At 42.4% G+C, this 17,093-nt stretch overlaps 1 protein-coding gene across 2 annotated transcripts in view; it reads right to left on the minus strand.

Annotated features, from left to right (window-relative positions):
- Window positions 1–17,093, minus strand: part of PHLPP2 (PH domain and leucine rich repeat protein phosphatase 2) — a gene marked incomplete at both ends in the record, with an annotated part of 83,178 nt that overhangs the window by 42,225 nt on the left and 23,860 nt on the right. Inside the window, 2 exons of one of the 2 annotated variants that reach the window (XM_080702165.1) lie at window positions 6,205–6,395; window positions 16,394–16,527. In XM_080702165.1, coding sequence (XP_080558291.1) covers window positions 6,205–6,395; window positions 16,394–16,527 — 325 coding nt within the window. Of the gene's footprint in view, window positions 1–6,204; window positions 6,396–16,393; window positions 16,531–17,093 lie in introns of both variants that reach the window. The other variant, XM_080702164.1, reaches the window with a different exon arrangement.

Raw genomic sequence — 17,093 nt, forward strand, 5'->3', positions numbered from 1 at the left:
TAGGCTTGTCTTTGTATATCTTAAAATGTCTTCTTTTGCTTTGACTCTTTTAAGATAACCTGTCTGGGTATAAAATATAGATCAAAGCTGGCTGTGGTGACACCTGCTTGTAATCCCAGTACTTGGGAGGCTGAGACAGGAGGTTCATGGCCAGCTATGGCTACTAAGTGAAGCCCTCTGCAACTTAGTGAGACTCTGTTTCAAAATTAAGAATAAAAAACAGGGCTGGGAAAGCCGAACATCATGGCATATGAGGATAATTCCAGTACTTGGGAGGCTAAGACAAAAGGATCCAGGTTCACGGCCAGCCTCAGCCACTTATTGAGACCCAGTTTCATAATAAAAAATAAGATATAGGGCTGGGGGTGTAGCTCAGAGGTAAAATGCCCCTGGATTCAATCCCAATATCATACACACACACCATATATGCATATGCATACATGCACACACACACACACATACACACACACATACACACACAGTCTAGAAGTGGACCTCAGTGGTAGAGCATTGCCTAGCATGTGTGAGATGCTGGGATCTACCCCTAAGACCCCCCCCCCAAAAAAAAAACAACCACAGGTTGACACTTGTTTTCTTGCAGCAATCTTGCAAATAACCTTTGAGTACCTATTTTTGAAAAAAAGATGACTTTTGCCAGTCTACCATTCCTTTTCAGAAGTCTTCTCTCTGGAAGCTCTGGCTTTGTTTGTGATGCTACCTACAATGACCTCAATTCCTGGCTCCAGGGAGGCTCCCACCTGTGCTGCGGAGTATCTGGGACTAAGGCGGGCTGTGCCAGCTTCTCTAGGAGCACTGATAACTTGATCTACCCCTTATATTCTGCAATGTATCTAGGTATACTGTACTCACTGTGTTTAATCTCAACACTCATGTTTGTTTCTAGGAAATTTGCAAAGATTATTTTTTCAGCTGTTGCCTCTTCCTTCTGCTCTCTTTCATGGACCTATTAGATGTATATCAGAGTCTCTCGTAAGGGTGCTTCTATTTTTTTAAAAATCTGTTAGAGTCCTCATTGTATCATTACATCAGTTAAACAAAAACAAAAAGACAATAAAGACTGGAACAGCAGCTGTGTAATGCCACCAAGGACACAGGTTCCTTCTGCTTTCCAAATGGCCACACTTGGCACCTGCCTGCGAGCTCGTGGTCACCACACGGTTGTCCCGACTCCGACACCGAAGGAATATGTTCCACTAAGGAAGTCGGAGTAGGGAAAGTGTCACCCCACCCATGTCTGTCTTTCAGAGGGCTTTCCCGGAGGCCACCTGAAAGCTTCTGCTTGTTTCTCACTAGCCACCCCTACCTATGAGCAAGGAGACAGTTTTTGATCCTGAGCACATTGCCAGGCTGAATAAAATCCTGTTCTACTGGCAAAGGAAAGAGAATGGGCAAGCCAGGCGTGGTGGTGCACGCATATAATCCCAGCATTTGGGAGGCTGAGACAGGAGAATTGTGGTTCTCAGACAGCCTCAGCTACTACTTTTCTTTTCTTTTTTTTTTTTTTTTTGTACTGGGGGTGGAACCCAGGGGCTTTTCCGGCTATACTCCCAGACCTTTTTTTTAATACTTTATTTGGAAACAGAGTCTCACTAAGTTGCTGAGAGCCTCACTAAGCAGCTGAGGCTGGCTTCGAACCTGTGTGATCCTCTTGTTTCAGCCTCCCAAGCACTGAGATTACAAGCGTGAGCCACCATGCCCGGCTCTTAGCTCAGTGAGACCCTGTTTCAAAATAAAAGAATAAAAAATAGCTGGGGGTGTAGCTTGGAGGTAGAATGCCCCGGGTTTCAATTCCCGTATTGCAAACAACAAAAGAGAGAACAGTGAAGAATTACTTTACTATATTAACCAATACTCTCTTTTTCTGACCCAAAGTTTATCTACTTACCAAGTTTTATTTATTTATTATTATTATTATTTTTTTTTTTTTTTGTGGTACTGGGGTTCCTGGAAGCCCTTCTACCTCCGGGCTACACTCCCAGACCTATTTTTATATTTTTATTTGGAAACAGGGTCTCCTAAGCCAGCACACGCGGCTGGCTTCAAACCTGCGCGATCCTCCTGTCGTTGCCTCCCAAGCACGGGGATTACAAGCGTGCGCCACCACGCCCGGCTTACTTACCAAGTTTTAAATTTTAGTAACTGCCTTTCCATTTCCAATGTTGTAACTGATTTCTTCATAGCTGCATATTTCTATTTTAGAATTTTTCTATTTCTAAATTTCTTTTCCTTTTTGTTGTTCCGTTCTCTCAGAAAATCCTAAACACATTTATTTCAAGTCTTTCCAGGTTGTTCATTTATTTCCATTTCAATCTGGAGTGAGTTTATCTTCAAATTCTTGAACTTGTGTACATCAGCCTTAACCAAAAATTTCTAGGTGTGTTTTTTTTTTTTTTTTTTAATGGGAGGCTCAGTTGACGTGGTGGCACACACCTGTAATCAATCCCAGTATTTGGGAGGCTGAGACAGAAGGATTGTAGGCTTGAGGCCAGCCTCAGCAATTTAACAGGACCCTGTTTCAAAATGAATACCCCTGGATTCAATCCCTAGCACTAAAAAAAAGGGGGGGCTCACTTCCCCTTCTCACTTTTTATCTTCTGCTCCCTTTCTACCAATCCCCAACCTGTCCTCACTCCCCTCCTCCTCACAAGCACTCTGTTTACTTTCTTCACTGTCCTTCAGCCTCGAAGCCCGGACCTTGGCCTCGTCCTGACAGAGAGGGCTCCTGTCCACGGAGTTCTACCATTCCTTCATGAGCCAGTGACGTCTAGGCTCGCTCCTTGGCCCCAGAGCATAACTGTCCACCTACCCCTCTAGCTCACATCTAGACACGAACCTCAGTTCCAGCTGTGGTTGACAACAATTTTTTAGTTTTTTTCAAAAACAAAGCATACCACCCAGCCCCTGACCTCACGCCACAAGCCTGGCCCAGATCTACCATTCTGAGCTGAGAACTTGAGACTCACATACTTGCAGAAGGTGAACTGGGGTGCCTTTCAGACCTGGCCCCAGCAGGCCCACAGCTTCTTATACTTCTAGTCTACATTTCTAAGTCTAGCTATGTCTTTTCACACATTCATCTTTGTTGGGGGGGAACTGAGCCCAAGGACATTCTACCTCTGAGCTACTCCCCAGCCATTTTCATTTTTGTTTTTGTTTTTTTTTTTGGTGGTACGGGGGTTCCTGGAAGCCCTTCTACCTCCGGGCTACACTCCCAGACCTATTTTTGCATTTTTATTTGGAAACGGGGTCTCCTAAGCCAGCGCGCGGGGCTGGCTTCGAACCTGCGCGATCCTCCTGTCTCCGCCTCCCAAGCGCGGGGATTACAAGCGTGCGCCACCACGCCCGGCCTTCATTTTTGTATTTTGAAGCAGGGTCTCACTAAGTTCCTGAGGGTCTTACGAAATTCTGAGGCTGTTCTCAAACTGGAGATCCTCTTGTCTCGGCCTCCCAAGCACTAGGATTACAGGTTTGTGCCACCATACTCGGCTACATATTCATCTCTTTTTCTGTGGTACTGGGGATTGTACTCAGGGGCAGTCTACCTCTCAACTATATCCTCAGCCCTATTTTGTGTTTTGCTTTTAAAAAGGGTCTCACTAAGTTTTGCTTTGAAACAGGGTCTCATATTGCTGATGCTGGCTGTAAATCTGCAAAGCTCCTATCTCAGCCTCCCAAGTAAAGGGATTACAAGTGTGTGCCACCATGCCTGGCTATATTCATATTTTTATTTATTTTATTTTGCAGTACCAGGGATGGGACCCAGGGGCATTCTACCTCCAAGCTACACCCCAGCCCTACATTTTAGCCTATTTGTTTAGTTATTTATTTTGGTGGTACTGGGGGTGGAACCCAAAGGCTTTCTACCTCCAGGCTACACTCCCAGACCTATTTTATATTTTATTTGGAAACAGGGTCTAAGTTGCTGAGAGCCTCACTAAGTAGCTGAGGCTGGCTTCGAACCTGTGCGATCCTCCTGTCTCAGCCTCCCAAGCACGGGAATTACAAGTGTGCGCTACCACGCCTGGCTAGCCTTTTTATTTTTTGAAACAGTCTCTCACTGAATTGCAAAGAGCCTCGCTAAGTAGCTTAGACTGTCCACGAATTGTGATCCTCCAGTCTCCACCTCCTGAATGCTGGGATTACAAGCATGGACCACCAGGCCTGGCCCCAGATTCATCTTTTTGACACATATACTGAAGGATGGGAATGTAGTAGAAAGGTAGATTGCTTATGTGGACACTGACTTCAATCCTGAGCACTGGTGGAGGGAAGGGGACACAACATACATTAAATCTACATTGCTGTGTATTTAGATCAGGTTAGATATTTCAAAGTATGACTTCACAAGATCATTTTGTATAGACATCCTCTTAAGTTATAACATTTGAGTTTCAAAACAGAAGAAATAAAATCACATATAGCTTCCTCTAGGACAGACTAAAAAAAAAAAAAAAGAAAGAAAGCCAGGTGTGGTGGCGCACGCTTGTAATCCCCGCGCTTGGGAGGCTGAGATAGGAGGATCGCACAGGTTTGAAGCCAGCCTCAGCTACTTGGGTGAGGCTCTCAGCAACTTAGTGAGACTATTTCCAAATAAAATACAAAGCCGGGCGTGGTGGTGCACACTTGTAATTCCCGCGCTTGGGAGGCAGAGACAGGAGGATCGCCCTGGTTCGAAGCCAGCTTCGCTGGCTTAAGAGACCCTGTTTCCAAATAAAATATAAAAATAGGTCTGTGAGTGTAGCCCGGAGGTAGAAGGGTTTCCAAGAACCTCAGTACCATAAATTAATTAATTAATTAATTAATTAGGTCTGGGGGTATAGCCCGGAGGTAGAGAAGTCCCTGGGTCCCACCCCCAGTACCACACACACACAATAAAGGTCCAGGCGTGGTGACACACACTTGTAATTCCAGTACTTAGGAGGTTGAGACAGGTTCACAGTCAGCCTCAGCTACTTAGTGAAGCCCTTAGCATCTTAGTGAGACCCTGTTTCAAAGGAAAGAATAAAAAATAGGGCTGGAATGTAGCTCAAGGGTAAAATGCCCCTGGATTTATTTCCCCAGTACCACCACCAAAAAAAAAAAAAAGATAAAAAAGCAAGCCTTCCTGGCTGGCATATTAACGCTTATGACCAACCCTGACTCAGATTTTTTTTTTTTTTTTTTGCAGGTCTGGGCATGGAACCCAGAGGCATTTGACCTCCGAGCTACATCCCCTGCCCTATTTTTTATTCTTTATTTTGAAACAGGGTCTCACTGAGTTGCAGAGGGCCTAAGTAGCTGAGGCTGTCAGAGAACTGGGATCCTCCAGTCTCATCCTCCCAAATGCTGGAATTACAAGCATGCGCCACCACACCCGGCTCCTACTCTGAATTTTATTCTAATGGAGAAAAAGAAGAAACTAAAAGATCTCTCTCTCTCTCTCTCTCTCTCTCTCTTTTTTTTTTTTTTTTTTTTTTGGTGGTACTGGGGTTCCTGGAAGCCCTTCTACCTCCAAGCTACACTCCCAGACCTATTTTTTTTATATTTTTTAATTTGGAAACAGGGTCTCTTAAGCCAGCGTGGCTGGCTTCGAACCTGCGCGATTCCTCCTGTCTCCGCCTCCCAAGGGCGGGGATTACAAGCTTATGCCACCACGCCCAGCAAGAGACCTCTTTTGGCTAGATGAAGTGGCATGTGCCTGTAACCCCAGTGACTGGGGAGAATCTCAAGTTGGAGGTCAGGCTTAGTGAGACCCTATCTCCAAATAAAGAGAGTTAAGGATATAGCTCAGTGGTAGAGCAACCCTGGGCTAAATATACAGTACTGGAAAATAAAAAAGGGCGATCTATTTTGGTGTGGATGTTGGCAGCTACTTCTAGTTTCAAAAGCAGCTTCTAAAGGCAGCATCTCATCTACTCTTGGTACTGTCAAAAACATCAGCTGTGCCTTGCAGTGGAAACAGGAATATCTTCAATAGATGGTTTTACAACAGGATTTGAGGAATGGATAACCTCTGAACCTCACAGTCCATGATACACTTGTGTGCCTGTCTGTCTGTCTGTCTGTCTCTCTCTCTCTGCAATGCTTGGAATTGAATCCAGGGCTTCATACAATCTCTGCAAGCTCTCCACCAGCCAGCTGCATTCCTAGCCTTTAATTTTCATAATGATTAAACGAAGAGCAATTCATTTTTGCGAGTCTTACCTTTCCTCCGACCAGAGGCAAAATGTGCATCTTTCCAGTTTGACAATCCTTCACTGAAGAAACAATAAGACAAGTGCCACAGAGAACAACTAGGCGTTCAGCCCACTTATGCAGCTGGGTCTTCCCCTTGCGTACATTATAGATGCCAGACAGCAGGATTCGATCCAGATGATCCATCTGGCATGGTTTTTCTGAAAAGAAAACAGTACTTCAGAATCCACCATTAAAGTAGCATAATACTAAATGGAAAAAGAAAGCATTATGCGCCAACATTCAGCAATCTTGTTTTTAGATGTAAGTAAACAAGCAACATGGATATTACCAAAATAGAAGCTCAGTCATAAATGATACACATCTCTAAACTAAATAGAAATGGAAACTTAATGGAAATGAAAACTTAGTGGAAATACTTGTGACTATTGGTCTACAAAGCAAGGCTACCTCGATGTCATTAGTAACTCTCAAGCACATAGCTCTCTCACATATATGCAGAGAAAGGTAGTCTGATAGAGGATTAAGATCATGGATCGAGTCAGACACTTCCATTTGAGTCCAGGTTCTGCACTAATTTTGTTTCCTCGAAATACCTGACACAGCTGCTCTTTATTTTCCTCATTTATATATTTTGAATTTTACCACCCATCAGTTTGGATTTTCCTTCATGAAATTCTTGTAAAAAATAATATAAACTATTAAACATAATTTTAAGTACAAAAGAAGCATTTAGACAGGCGTGGGGGTGCACACCTGTAACCTGAGTACTTGGGAGGCTTAGACAGGAGGACGCAGGTTCAAGGCCTGCCTCAGCTATTTAGGGAGGCCCTCCACAAGCTAGTGAGATCCTATCTCAAAATAAAAAATAAAAAGGGGGTGAGGGTGTAGCTCAAAGGTAGAACCTGACCTTGATCCCCAGTATCACACACACATGTACATACAAAGAAGTATTTAAGCAACAGTCATTACTGATGGTCCACTTGGGAAGGAAGAAGGTAAGAACCACAGGAGTTCTCAAGCTCTGTTCTCAACCCTGTCTCTCTGACCCTCATGAGAAAGTTTCCAGACAATATTTTTTTTTCTTTTTTGTTTTTTTTTTTTGGTGTGATACTGGGGATGGAACCCAAAGGCATTCTAACTCTGAGCTACATCCCCAGCCCTATTTTTAACTCTTTACTTTGAAACAGGATCTCACTGAGTTGCAAAGGGCCTCACTAAGTAGCTAAGAGTGGCCGCAAACTGTGATCCTCTGGTCTCAGCCTCCCAAATGCTGGGATTACAAGCGTGCGCCACCACACCCAGCTCGAGACAATATTCCAATCAAGTGTTCTAATAACAGTGGCAGAGGCCAACATGTCATGCACAAGCTTCTCTTTGAGCACCCTCCTTCCCATCAGAAGTCTGTAAATAACTGAGACATGGTGAACCAAACAGCACACAGGACAGGAAAGCTGTGAAGATCTTGGTAAAAGCACTACTAGAAACAGACACGTACCATCCACAGAAATGAGGAGAGCAGCAGGAGTAGAGGTGGTGCAGACAGCAAGCCTGCAGCTGGGGAAATCAGGCTGCACTCCAGATATCCTCCGCATGTTGACCAGTAACCTTGGGTGTCACTCTGCCCACCTGACCACATGTTTCATCACATGTGTCAAATTAGATTATCAGTTCACCAAGTCATTGCCATCCCAACGATCCAGATCCTATTCACAACTCAAACTTGAGTCCTCTCCCAAAGTCACCAGGCTCAAGATCAGGGTCAGGTTCAATTCAGCTTCTCTTCCTCAACTCCCTTTCTCAATTCTTTCGAAAATGAAGGATCCTTTCCCATTCCCTAGTTCAGATCTCTATGAGTTCACCCCTGAGTTATCCACACTGGCACCACATCCTTCTTTCTCTGGCTCACTAGGACCCATCATTTCCTGCTCCGCCTCCCAAGCTCGAGGATTACAAGTGTGTGCCACCACGCCCGGCTTGAGTGCTCCATTTTTAAAGAACCAATTCAAAGCCGCCGGGATCTGGGTTAGTGGACAGCCTCGCAGTTTGTGGACAGCTCAGCCACTTAGTGAGGTCCTTGAAACTCAGTGAGACCCTGTATCAAAATAAAGAATAAAAAAATAGGGCTGGCCAGGTGTAGTGGCGCACGCTTGTAAGTAATCCCCGTGCTTGGGAGGCGGAGACAGGAGGATCACGCAGGTTTGAAGCCAGCCTCGCTGGATTAAGAGACCCTGTTTCCAAATAAAAATATAAAATAGACCTGGGAGTGTAGCCCGGAGGTAGAAGGGTTTCTAGGAACCCCAGTACCATTAAAAAAAAAAAAAAGTATATATATATATATATATATATATATATATATATATATATATATATGGCTGGAGGTATCGCTCAGAAGTAGAATGCCCCAGGGTTCCATCCCCAGTACTGAAAAAAAAAAGGACTAAAAAATAGGACTGGAAAGCCGGTCGTGGTGGCACACGTTTATAATCCCAACATTCGGGAGGCTGAGACCGAAGGATCGCAGTTCGTGGACAGCCTCAGCTACTTAGTGAGGCCCTCCACAACTTAGTGAGACCTTGTTTCAAAATAAAGAATAAAACTGGGGCAGGAGGTGTAGCTTAGAGAGGTCAAATACCCCTGGGTTCCATTCCCAGACCCGCAAAAAACAAAAAAAAAAAATAGGGCTGGTGGTGTAGCTCAGAGGTACAATGCCACTGGGATTCATCCCCAGTACCACAAAAAAAAAAAAAAAAAAAACTTTAAAAATAAATAAAATGAGCTGGGCATGGTGGTCCATGCTTGTAATCCCTCATTTCAGAGGCTGAGACCAGAGGATCGCAGTTCGCGGACAACCTCAGCTACTTAGTGAAGCCCTCCGCAACTTAGTGAGATCCTGTTGCAAAATAAAAAATAAAAAAATAAAAAATAGGGCAGGGGTGTAGCCCAAAGGTTGAATGTCCCTGGGTTCCATACTTAGACCCACAAAAATAAATAAATAAATAAATAAATAAATAAATAAAATGGAGCACTCAGAACAGAAATGGGATGGGGAGTTGGGAATTTAATTGTGTGTTCTGACCTAGGAGATTGCTAGAATATAAATGCTTAAGAAAAATCTGTGACAAAATAAAAAAATTTAAATTTCTATATGATATAAACAAAACTCAAAGTTAAAGACCAAAAAAAAAAAAATTCAGTCCTAAACAGAGCATCCAAAGGATATATATTCAGAATATACAGAGAAGTCCTTTAATACGTTTTGAGAAAAAAACAAATATGCAAGCCGGGCGTGGTGGGCGCGCTTGTCATCCCCGCACTCGGGAGGCGGAGACAGGAGGATCGCACAGGTTCGAAGCCAGCCTCAGCTACTGAGTGAGACCCTGTTTCCAAATAAAATAGAAAATAGGTCTGGGAGTATATAGCCTCAAGGTAGAAAAGCCCCTGAGTTCCACCCTCAGTACCACAAAATAAATAAATTAATTAACAAAGAATGAATTGCTAGATTTCAGTGAAACACTCATTGGAATTCCTAAACTTTATTCACCCATTCATTCTGTCTTTGTTAAACATATCTCTAAAGCCGGATGTGGTGGCGCAAGCTTGTAATCCTGAGACAGGAGGATCACACAGGTTCAAAGCCAGCCTCAGCTTAGTGAGGCTCTCAGCAACTTAGTGAGACCCTGTTTCCAAATAAAATATATTAAAAAAAAAAAAAAAACAGGTCTGGGAGTATTGACTGGAGGTAGAAAGCCGCTGGGTTCCACACCCAGTAACACACACACACACACACACACACACACACACACACACACACCCACCCCGCACAAAAATATCAGTGAATTGAAAGGAGAAGACCAGCCAATTCTAGGAGGGTGTGACATGATCTCAGGCATGCTAAGCAGACTCTAAGTTGTGCAGAGAAGCACTCACACAAGGCTCCAGGGACCGGGCGCGGAAGCAGAAGCGGCGCTCAGCAATGCCACCTCACACCACGTGAAAATGTCGTCACATGCACACACCTGAGCAGAGACAGGCTGAGAGAGGAGGCGGGGCGGGCAGTCATATGCCAACTACAACTGTTACCACAGCAGGACGGAGAACAGATCTGGAGGGGAAGGCAGCTGCACTGCCACGTGTCTTAAGCTACACGGCTGAGATTTACCTGTGTTTGAACTTTAAATGATGGAAACATACTATGTGATTCCTCTGTGTCTGGCTTCTCATTTGTATTTATACTGTGTGGACAACACTGTTTTAAGCAATGTGTGCACACAACCAGGTGCTAAAAGAAATGCTCAGGTGGCGAGCTATGCTACCTAAGCCAACCTCCAGACGATTTCCTCTTACACAAAACAATAATTCCCATGAGCGATCATGCTACTCATTCAACTCTAGTGAAAAATGTTATTCCCACAAGTTTTAGGTCATGAATTTGCACTGAGAGTCATTATACGCACTTCTCCCTCAGCATGCCCTATCCTGCCCAGCTGGTTACCAGACTTTGCCTAAAGGCTGCCTGGGATATGGGCACCATTTAGACCCAGAGAACACAACACTAAGTGGTTTGAACTTAGGCCTTCATGATCGTGGCCTCATTAATGCTGTATCTAACTCAGCTGACTCAACAAAGATTCTATACATAAAATATTTAATGCTTTAAAGAGAATACTTCAAAAATACCTTTCTTTCTGTTAACTGTTGTTGTTTTGGGAAGGTTCCCTGTATAACACTCCCTACAGCCATCACTACCACCACAAAATATAAGTACTACCAACTGGTATTCTTTTTTTTATTTTGGTACTTGGAATGGAATCCAGAGGCATTCTACCTCCAAGCTACACCCCCAGTCCTACTTTTTATTCATTTATTTATTTTTATTTTTTGGGGGGGAGGTCTAGAGATGGAACCCAGAGGCATTTGACCTCCAAGCTATACCCCCTGTCCTATTTTTTATTTTTTACTTTTTATTTTGAAACAGGGTCTCACTAAGTTGCGGAGGGCCTCACTAAGTACCTGAGGCTGTCCATGAACCTCGATCCTCTGCTTTCAGCCTCCCGAATGCTGGGATTACAAGCGTGCGCCACCACGCCCGGCTTATTCTTTATTTTGAAACAGGGTCACACTGAGTCTGTCTGCCAACCCAGATCCTCCTGTCTCAGCCTTCCAAAGGCTAGGATTATGAGCATGGGCCACCATGCCCACTCCAACTGGTACTCTTTTGTACTGTACTGAAATAGCTGGTTATGGGAATGTTAAGATCCTGTCCATGCTATAATGTATCCAGTGGTGGCAGAAAATTAGCGGCACCAAAGTCAATTATTGTGCAGTATACCTGAATGGAAAAGAAATCTCATTGAGTAGTTCCCTGACACTAAAAAGCCCAACTTTCATTTTAGAATGAAAACATAGAATGAAGAATTCTGGTTCAAACATAATCAGGTAAGTCACATATTACTGTTCAAAGTTTTTGTTTTTGTTTTGTTTTTGTACTAAGGATTGAGCCCAGGGGCATTCTACCTCGGAGCTACACCCCAGGCCCTTTTTACAATTTTGTATTTTGAAACAGGGTCTCACGAAGTTGCTGAGGCTGGCTTTGAACCTGTGATCCTCCTGTCTGAACTTCTCAAATACTGGGATTACAGGCATGTGCCACCATACCTGGCCCAAATTGTTTTTAAAACATGTTTTATGGCTGGGTGTGGTGGTGGATGCTTGTAATCCCTGTACTTAGGCTGAGAGAAGAGGATCTGGGTTTGCGGCCGATCTCAGCTTCTTAGTGAGCCTTCCACAACTTAGTATGACCCTGTTTCCAAATAAAGAATAAAAAATAGGGGGTGGGGATGTAGCTCAGAGGTAGAATGCCCCTAGGTTCCATTCCCAACACACCACACACACACACGCACGCACGCACGCACACACATTTCTTGGTAATTAAATGGGTTGTTTTCCTCAAATTAAGTCTTAACAATTTTTCTCAGATTTAATTTCAACCTGGCAACTACGTTTTGTCCATGAACTACCACAGGATTTTATTTATATTCCCTTTCTGGTACTTACTCTCTCACTCACTCATTCACTTTTAAATCACTCAAGAATTCAAGGGCTATATATTTGTCTATGTATGTTCATTTTCCTGTCTCTCTTACATAAAAAGCTACACACACACACACACACACACACACACACACACACACACATACATACATGCATATGTGTACTCTTTGTTCCTTTCCTTCTCCACGTAAATGGTAATAGAAGCTCTACTTCATTTCAGTTTACAGGGGAAAAAAATCACCCCCATTCTTTTTTAGGAATGCAGAGTATTCTACTGCATGAGTGATAAGTGCTTTACCTTAAAGACAAATATATAATTTCAATAAAGCATTTTAAGTCCAGGTCTGAGAAGGAAACACAATACTGGAATTCATTTATTTGTTTGTGGTACTGGGGATTGCGTCCAGAGGCATTCTATTTCTAAGCTATACCCCAGTCTGATTTTATTTTTTATGTTGAGACAGGGTCTCATAAGTTGCTGAGGGTAGTCTCGAACCCGCAATCCTCCTGTCTCAACCTCCCAAGTCCTGAGATTACAAGTATGTGCCACCATACCAGGATGATACTACTGTTTTTTGTTTTTGTTTTTTATACTGGGGTTTGAACCCAAGGCATTCTACCCCCAAGCTATACTCCCAGGGTGAATTTATTTCTTATTTGGAAACAGGGTCTCTCAGGTTGCTGAGAGTCTTGCTAAATTGCCAAGGTTGGCTCTGAATCTGTGATCCTCATGTTTCAGCCTCCAAAGTAGTCTGATTACAAGCCTCTGCCACCACACCAGGCTTACTACTGTTTTGTTTTGTTTTCCTTATTGTAGTACTGGGGATTGAACCCACGGGCATTCTACCTTTGAGCTACAATGCCAGCCTTATTTTTTATTCCTTATTTTCAAACAGGGTCTTACTAAGTTGCAGAGGGACCTCACTAAATAACTGAGGCTGTCTGTGAACTGCAATCCTCCTGTCTCAGCCTCTCAAGTACTGGGATTACAAGCGCGCGCCACTATACCTGGCTCACTACTTGGTTTTAATCTAAAATTTTTCCTTATAGAAAAAGAAAAACAAAAATTGCCACAACACTTCAACTAAAGATAAGAACATGGTTGTGATATACATTTAACAGTATGACCATCATGATCATTTCCAGAAAAGTATAAATATAATTTTAAAACTGACCTAAAAAATAAATAATTTATGCTGTAGTTTTGAGATCCAATGTGTTTGAAAACCAATCTTTACACTTCCTGAAAATAACCCAGAAAAGCTTTAGCAAATCATAGTAGAAACAATTATGCCTACTTCCCCTGACTAAAGGAATGTGGACTACATTTCCGAAATAAAAACAATACCAGACAAGCAATGCTACTCTTCTTCCTACAGTAGTCTGTTATACAGAAAATCCTAGTCAAGTATGGTGGCACAAGCCTGTAACTGCAGTACTTGGGAGGCTGAGACAGAAGGATTGCAGGTTCAAGACCAGTCTCAGCAACTTAGTGATACTCTCTTTTAAAATAAAAATGGTAAAGCCGGGCATGATGGCGCACGCTTGTAATCCCTGCAACTGGGAGGCTGAGACAGGAGGATCGTACAGGTTTGAAGCCAGCCTCAGCTACTTAGTGAGGCTCTCAGCGACTTAGTGAGACCCTGTTTCCAAATAAAATATAAAAAAGGTCTGGGAGTATAGCCTGGAGGTAGAAAGCCTCTGGGTTCCACCCCCAGTACCACCAAATAAAATAAAATTTAATTTAAAAAATGGTAGAGCCGGGCGTGGTGGCGCACGCTTGTAATCCCAGTGCTTGGGAGGCTGAGACAGGAGGAACGCATGGGTTTGAAGCCAGCCTCAGCTACTTAGTGAGGCTCTCAGCAACTTAGTGAGACCCTGTTTCCAAATAAAATATAAAAAAATAGGTCTGGGAGTACAGCCCAGAGGTAGAAAATTCCCTGGGTTCCACCCCTGGTAAAATAAATAAATAAGGAAGGAAGGAAGGTTGGTTGGTTGGTTGGCTGAGAGTGTAGTTTGGAGGTAGAATGCTCCGAGGTTCAATCCCCAGTATCAAAAAAGAAAAAAATCTTCATTAGCTTCCCCAAAGATAATAGCTAAATTTTATTTTCTCTAAAAATTAAGAAACACAAAAATTACTTAGACTTTATTCACAATAATAACTTGTTTCTTCAATTCAAATCTTATTTCCTCTGTAGGTTTCATTCTTAAAAGCTGATATACAGGATAGCTACAGATCAGCAGAGCTAACCATAAAATTAACAAATACAGACCAAATATTAATATGTTCTGGTCAAAGGTAAACAAGAAAAGGAAAAACATCTCATAAGAATGATCTTTATGGCTGGGCATGGTGGTGCATGATTGTAATCCCAGAATTTGGGAGGCTGAGACAGGAGGATCGCAGTTCACAGACAGCCTCAGCTACATATTGAGGCCCTTTGCAACTCAGCGAGACCCTGTTTCAAAATAAAGAATAAAAAATAGGGCTAGGGGTATAGCTCGGAGGTAGAATGCCCCTGGTTCCATCCCCAGTACCAAGAAAAAGAAGAAGAAAGAAAGAAAGAAAGGAAGAAGGAATAAAGTGAAATAAAACCAATTTTGGGGGGCGGTACTAGAGATTAAACTACTGACCATAGGGGCATTCTAACCTCGAGCTAAACTCCAGCCCTATTTTATTTTTTATTTTCAAACAAGGTCTTGTTCAAGTTGCCCTGGTTGGCCTCAAACCTGAGATCTTCCTGCTGTCAGCCTCCCTAGAACTGGGGTTACTGGAGTGTGCTGAAACCAGCTTGTAAGGAAACTACATGTCATAAAATACTACTATGATAAAAATTATTATAAATAAAATATTTTGTTAAATATGTTCAATAAAACTGGCATATTGAGCCAGGCATGGTAGTACACGCCTAGTACTTAGGAGGCCAAGACAGGAGGGTCATAGGTTTGAAGCCAGATCAAAGTAACTCAACAAGACCCTGTTTCAAAATAAAACAATAGGACTAGGGGTATAGTTCAGTTAGAAACCCCCTGGGTTCAATCCCAGTACCACACACATACCCACACAAAAAATCATACATGATAATCATTAACTATTTCTAACTATGAACTAAGTTCATAGATCTTGCCATGAGCTTGAGAAAAAAATTCACACTAAAGCTTAATTTGATCAAGATTCTGTCTGGCAAATGAATAAAAATATAATAAGGTATCAAAACACAAGAACAAAAAGATACAAATAAAAAAGAAAGATGTTTTTGGTAAACTTTTTTTTTTTTTTTGGTGGTGGTATTGGGGATGAAACACAGGGGCAGTCTACCTCCAAGCTACACCCCAGCCCAATTTTTTATTCTTTATTTTGAAACAGAGTCTCACTAAGTTACAAAGGACCTCACTGAGTAGCTGAGGCTGAGGCTGTCTATAAATCGCGATCCTTCTATCTCAGCCTCCGAAATGCTGGGACTACAAGTGTGCGCCACCACGCCAGGCCTGGTAATACTTTTAAATCTTACTAACTCCCTGACCTTCAGTTTTTGTCACAGTTTGGTTGTTTGAACTACATTAGATAAGTGACTTAAAAATAGCTTGTGATAAAATACTTAAAAAACCTGAAGGAAGCCAGGCATGGTGGCTCACACCTGTAATTCCAGTACTTGGGAGGATAAAAGAATTTCAGGTTCAAGGTCAGCCTCAGTTAAGTAGACACTCTCAGCAATCTAGAAAGGCCCAGTTTCAAAATAAAAATAAAAGAGGGCTGGAAGTGTAGCTTAGAAGTATAATGCCTCCGCTGGGCGTGGTGCACGCTTGTAATCCCCGTGCTTGGGAGGCAGAGACAGGAGGATAGCGCTGGTTTGGAGCCAGCCTTGCTGGCTTAAGAGACCCTGTTTCCAAATAAAAAAATATAAAATAGGTCTGGGAGTGTAGCCCAGAGGGAGAAGGGCTTCCAGGAACCCCAGTACCACCAAAAAAAAAAAAAAAAAAAAAGTATAATGCCTCTGAGTTCAATCCCCAGTATCACAAAAAAGAAAAAAGAACAGAAAAGAAGAAAGGAAAAAGGAAAGGAGGGAAGGAAGTAAAGAAAGAGGTACAAGTAATCAACTTAAAAGTAGTTAACATAGTCACAAAGCCACTGATGAATTCTTACCACCATAAAATCGAATCATACAGCCAAGGTCAGGATTTGTAGCCTCCTCCTGTATGCGCACAGGATCTTCGAATCCCAGCCTGGACAAGTAATCATAAACAATCTGAAGAGGTCGTTCAGTAGGTTCCAGTCTCCTGCTTACACAATTCAAAAGAAAAGCTTGGTAAGTAATAAAAACACTTCATTTAATGTATTAGGCTTTTTTAAAGCTTGACTTTTGTTGTTGTTGTTGTTGTCTTTTTGGCACTAGGGATTAAACCCAAGACGAGTGCTTTGCCACTGAGCTACACCCCAGCCCTTCTTAATGTTTTCATCTTTCAACATACTTGTATTTTATTTTCTAAGTCAAGATTTTCTTTTATATCACATGATACAACTAAACATGTGGTTTTCAAAGGAAGAAAAGGAAGGGAGAAAGGAGGAAGAGAAGGAGGGAAGGAAAAAGAAAAAAGAAAAGAAAGGTAGGCCAGCCAGTCTATGTATGTTCAAAAGGTCTTAAAGATTAAACAGTCTATTTAGAAACTCAAGAATTATACTAACTAGAAGAAATTATACACTTCCCATCCTGTAAAAAAGATAAAGACATCTTTGTTTTTTTAGTTGAGAAACTAGAAAATGCTGTTAGCAACAAGATTTAAGTAAAAAAAAATGTAAAACAAATGAGCACACCAGAGCTGCCTGTGACCAACTGCATCACAGT

This window comes from Muscardinus avellanarius (genome assembly GCF_963383645.1).
Source record: "Muscardinus avellanarius genome assembly, chromosome: 10".
NCBI lineage: Eukaryota > Metazoa > Chordata > Mammalia > Rodentia > Gliridae > Muscardinus > Muscardinus avellanarius.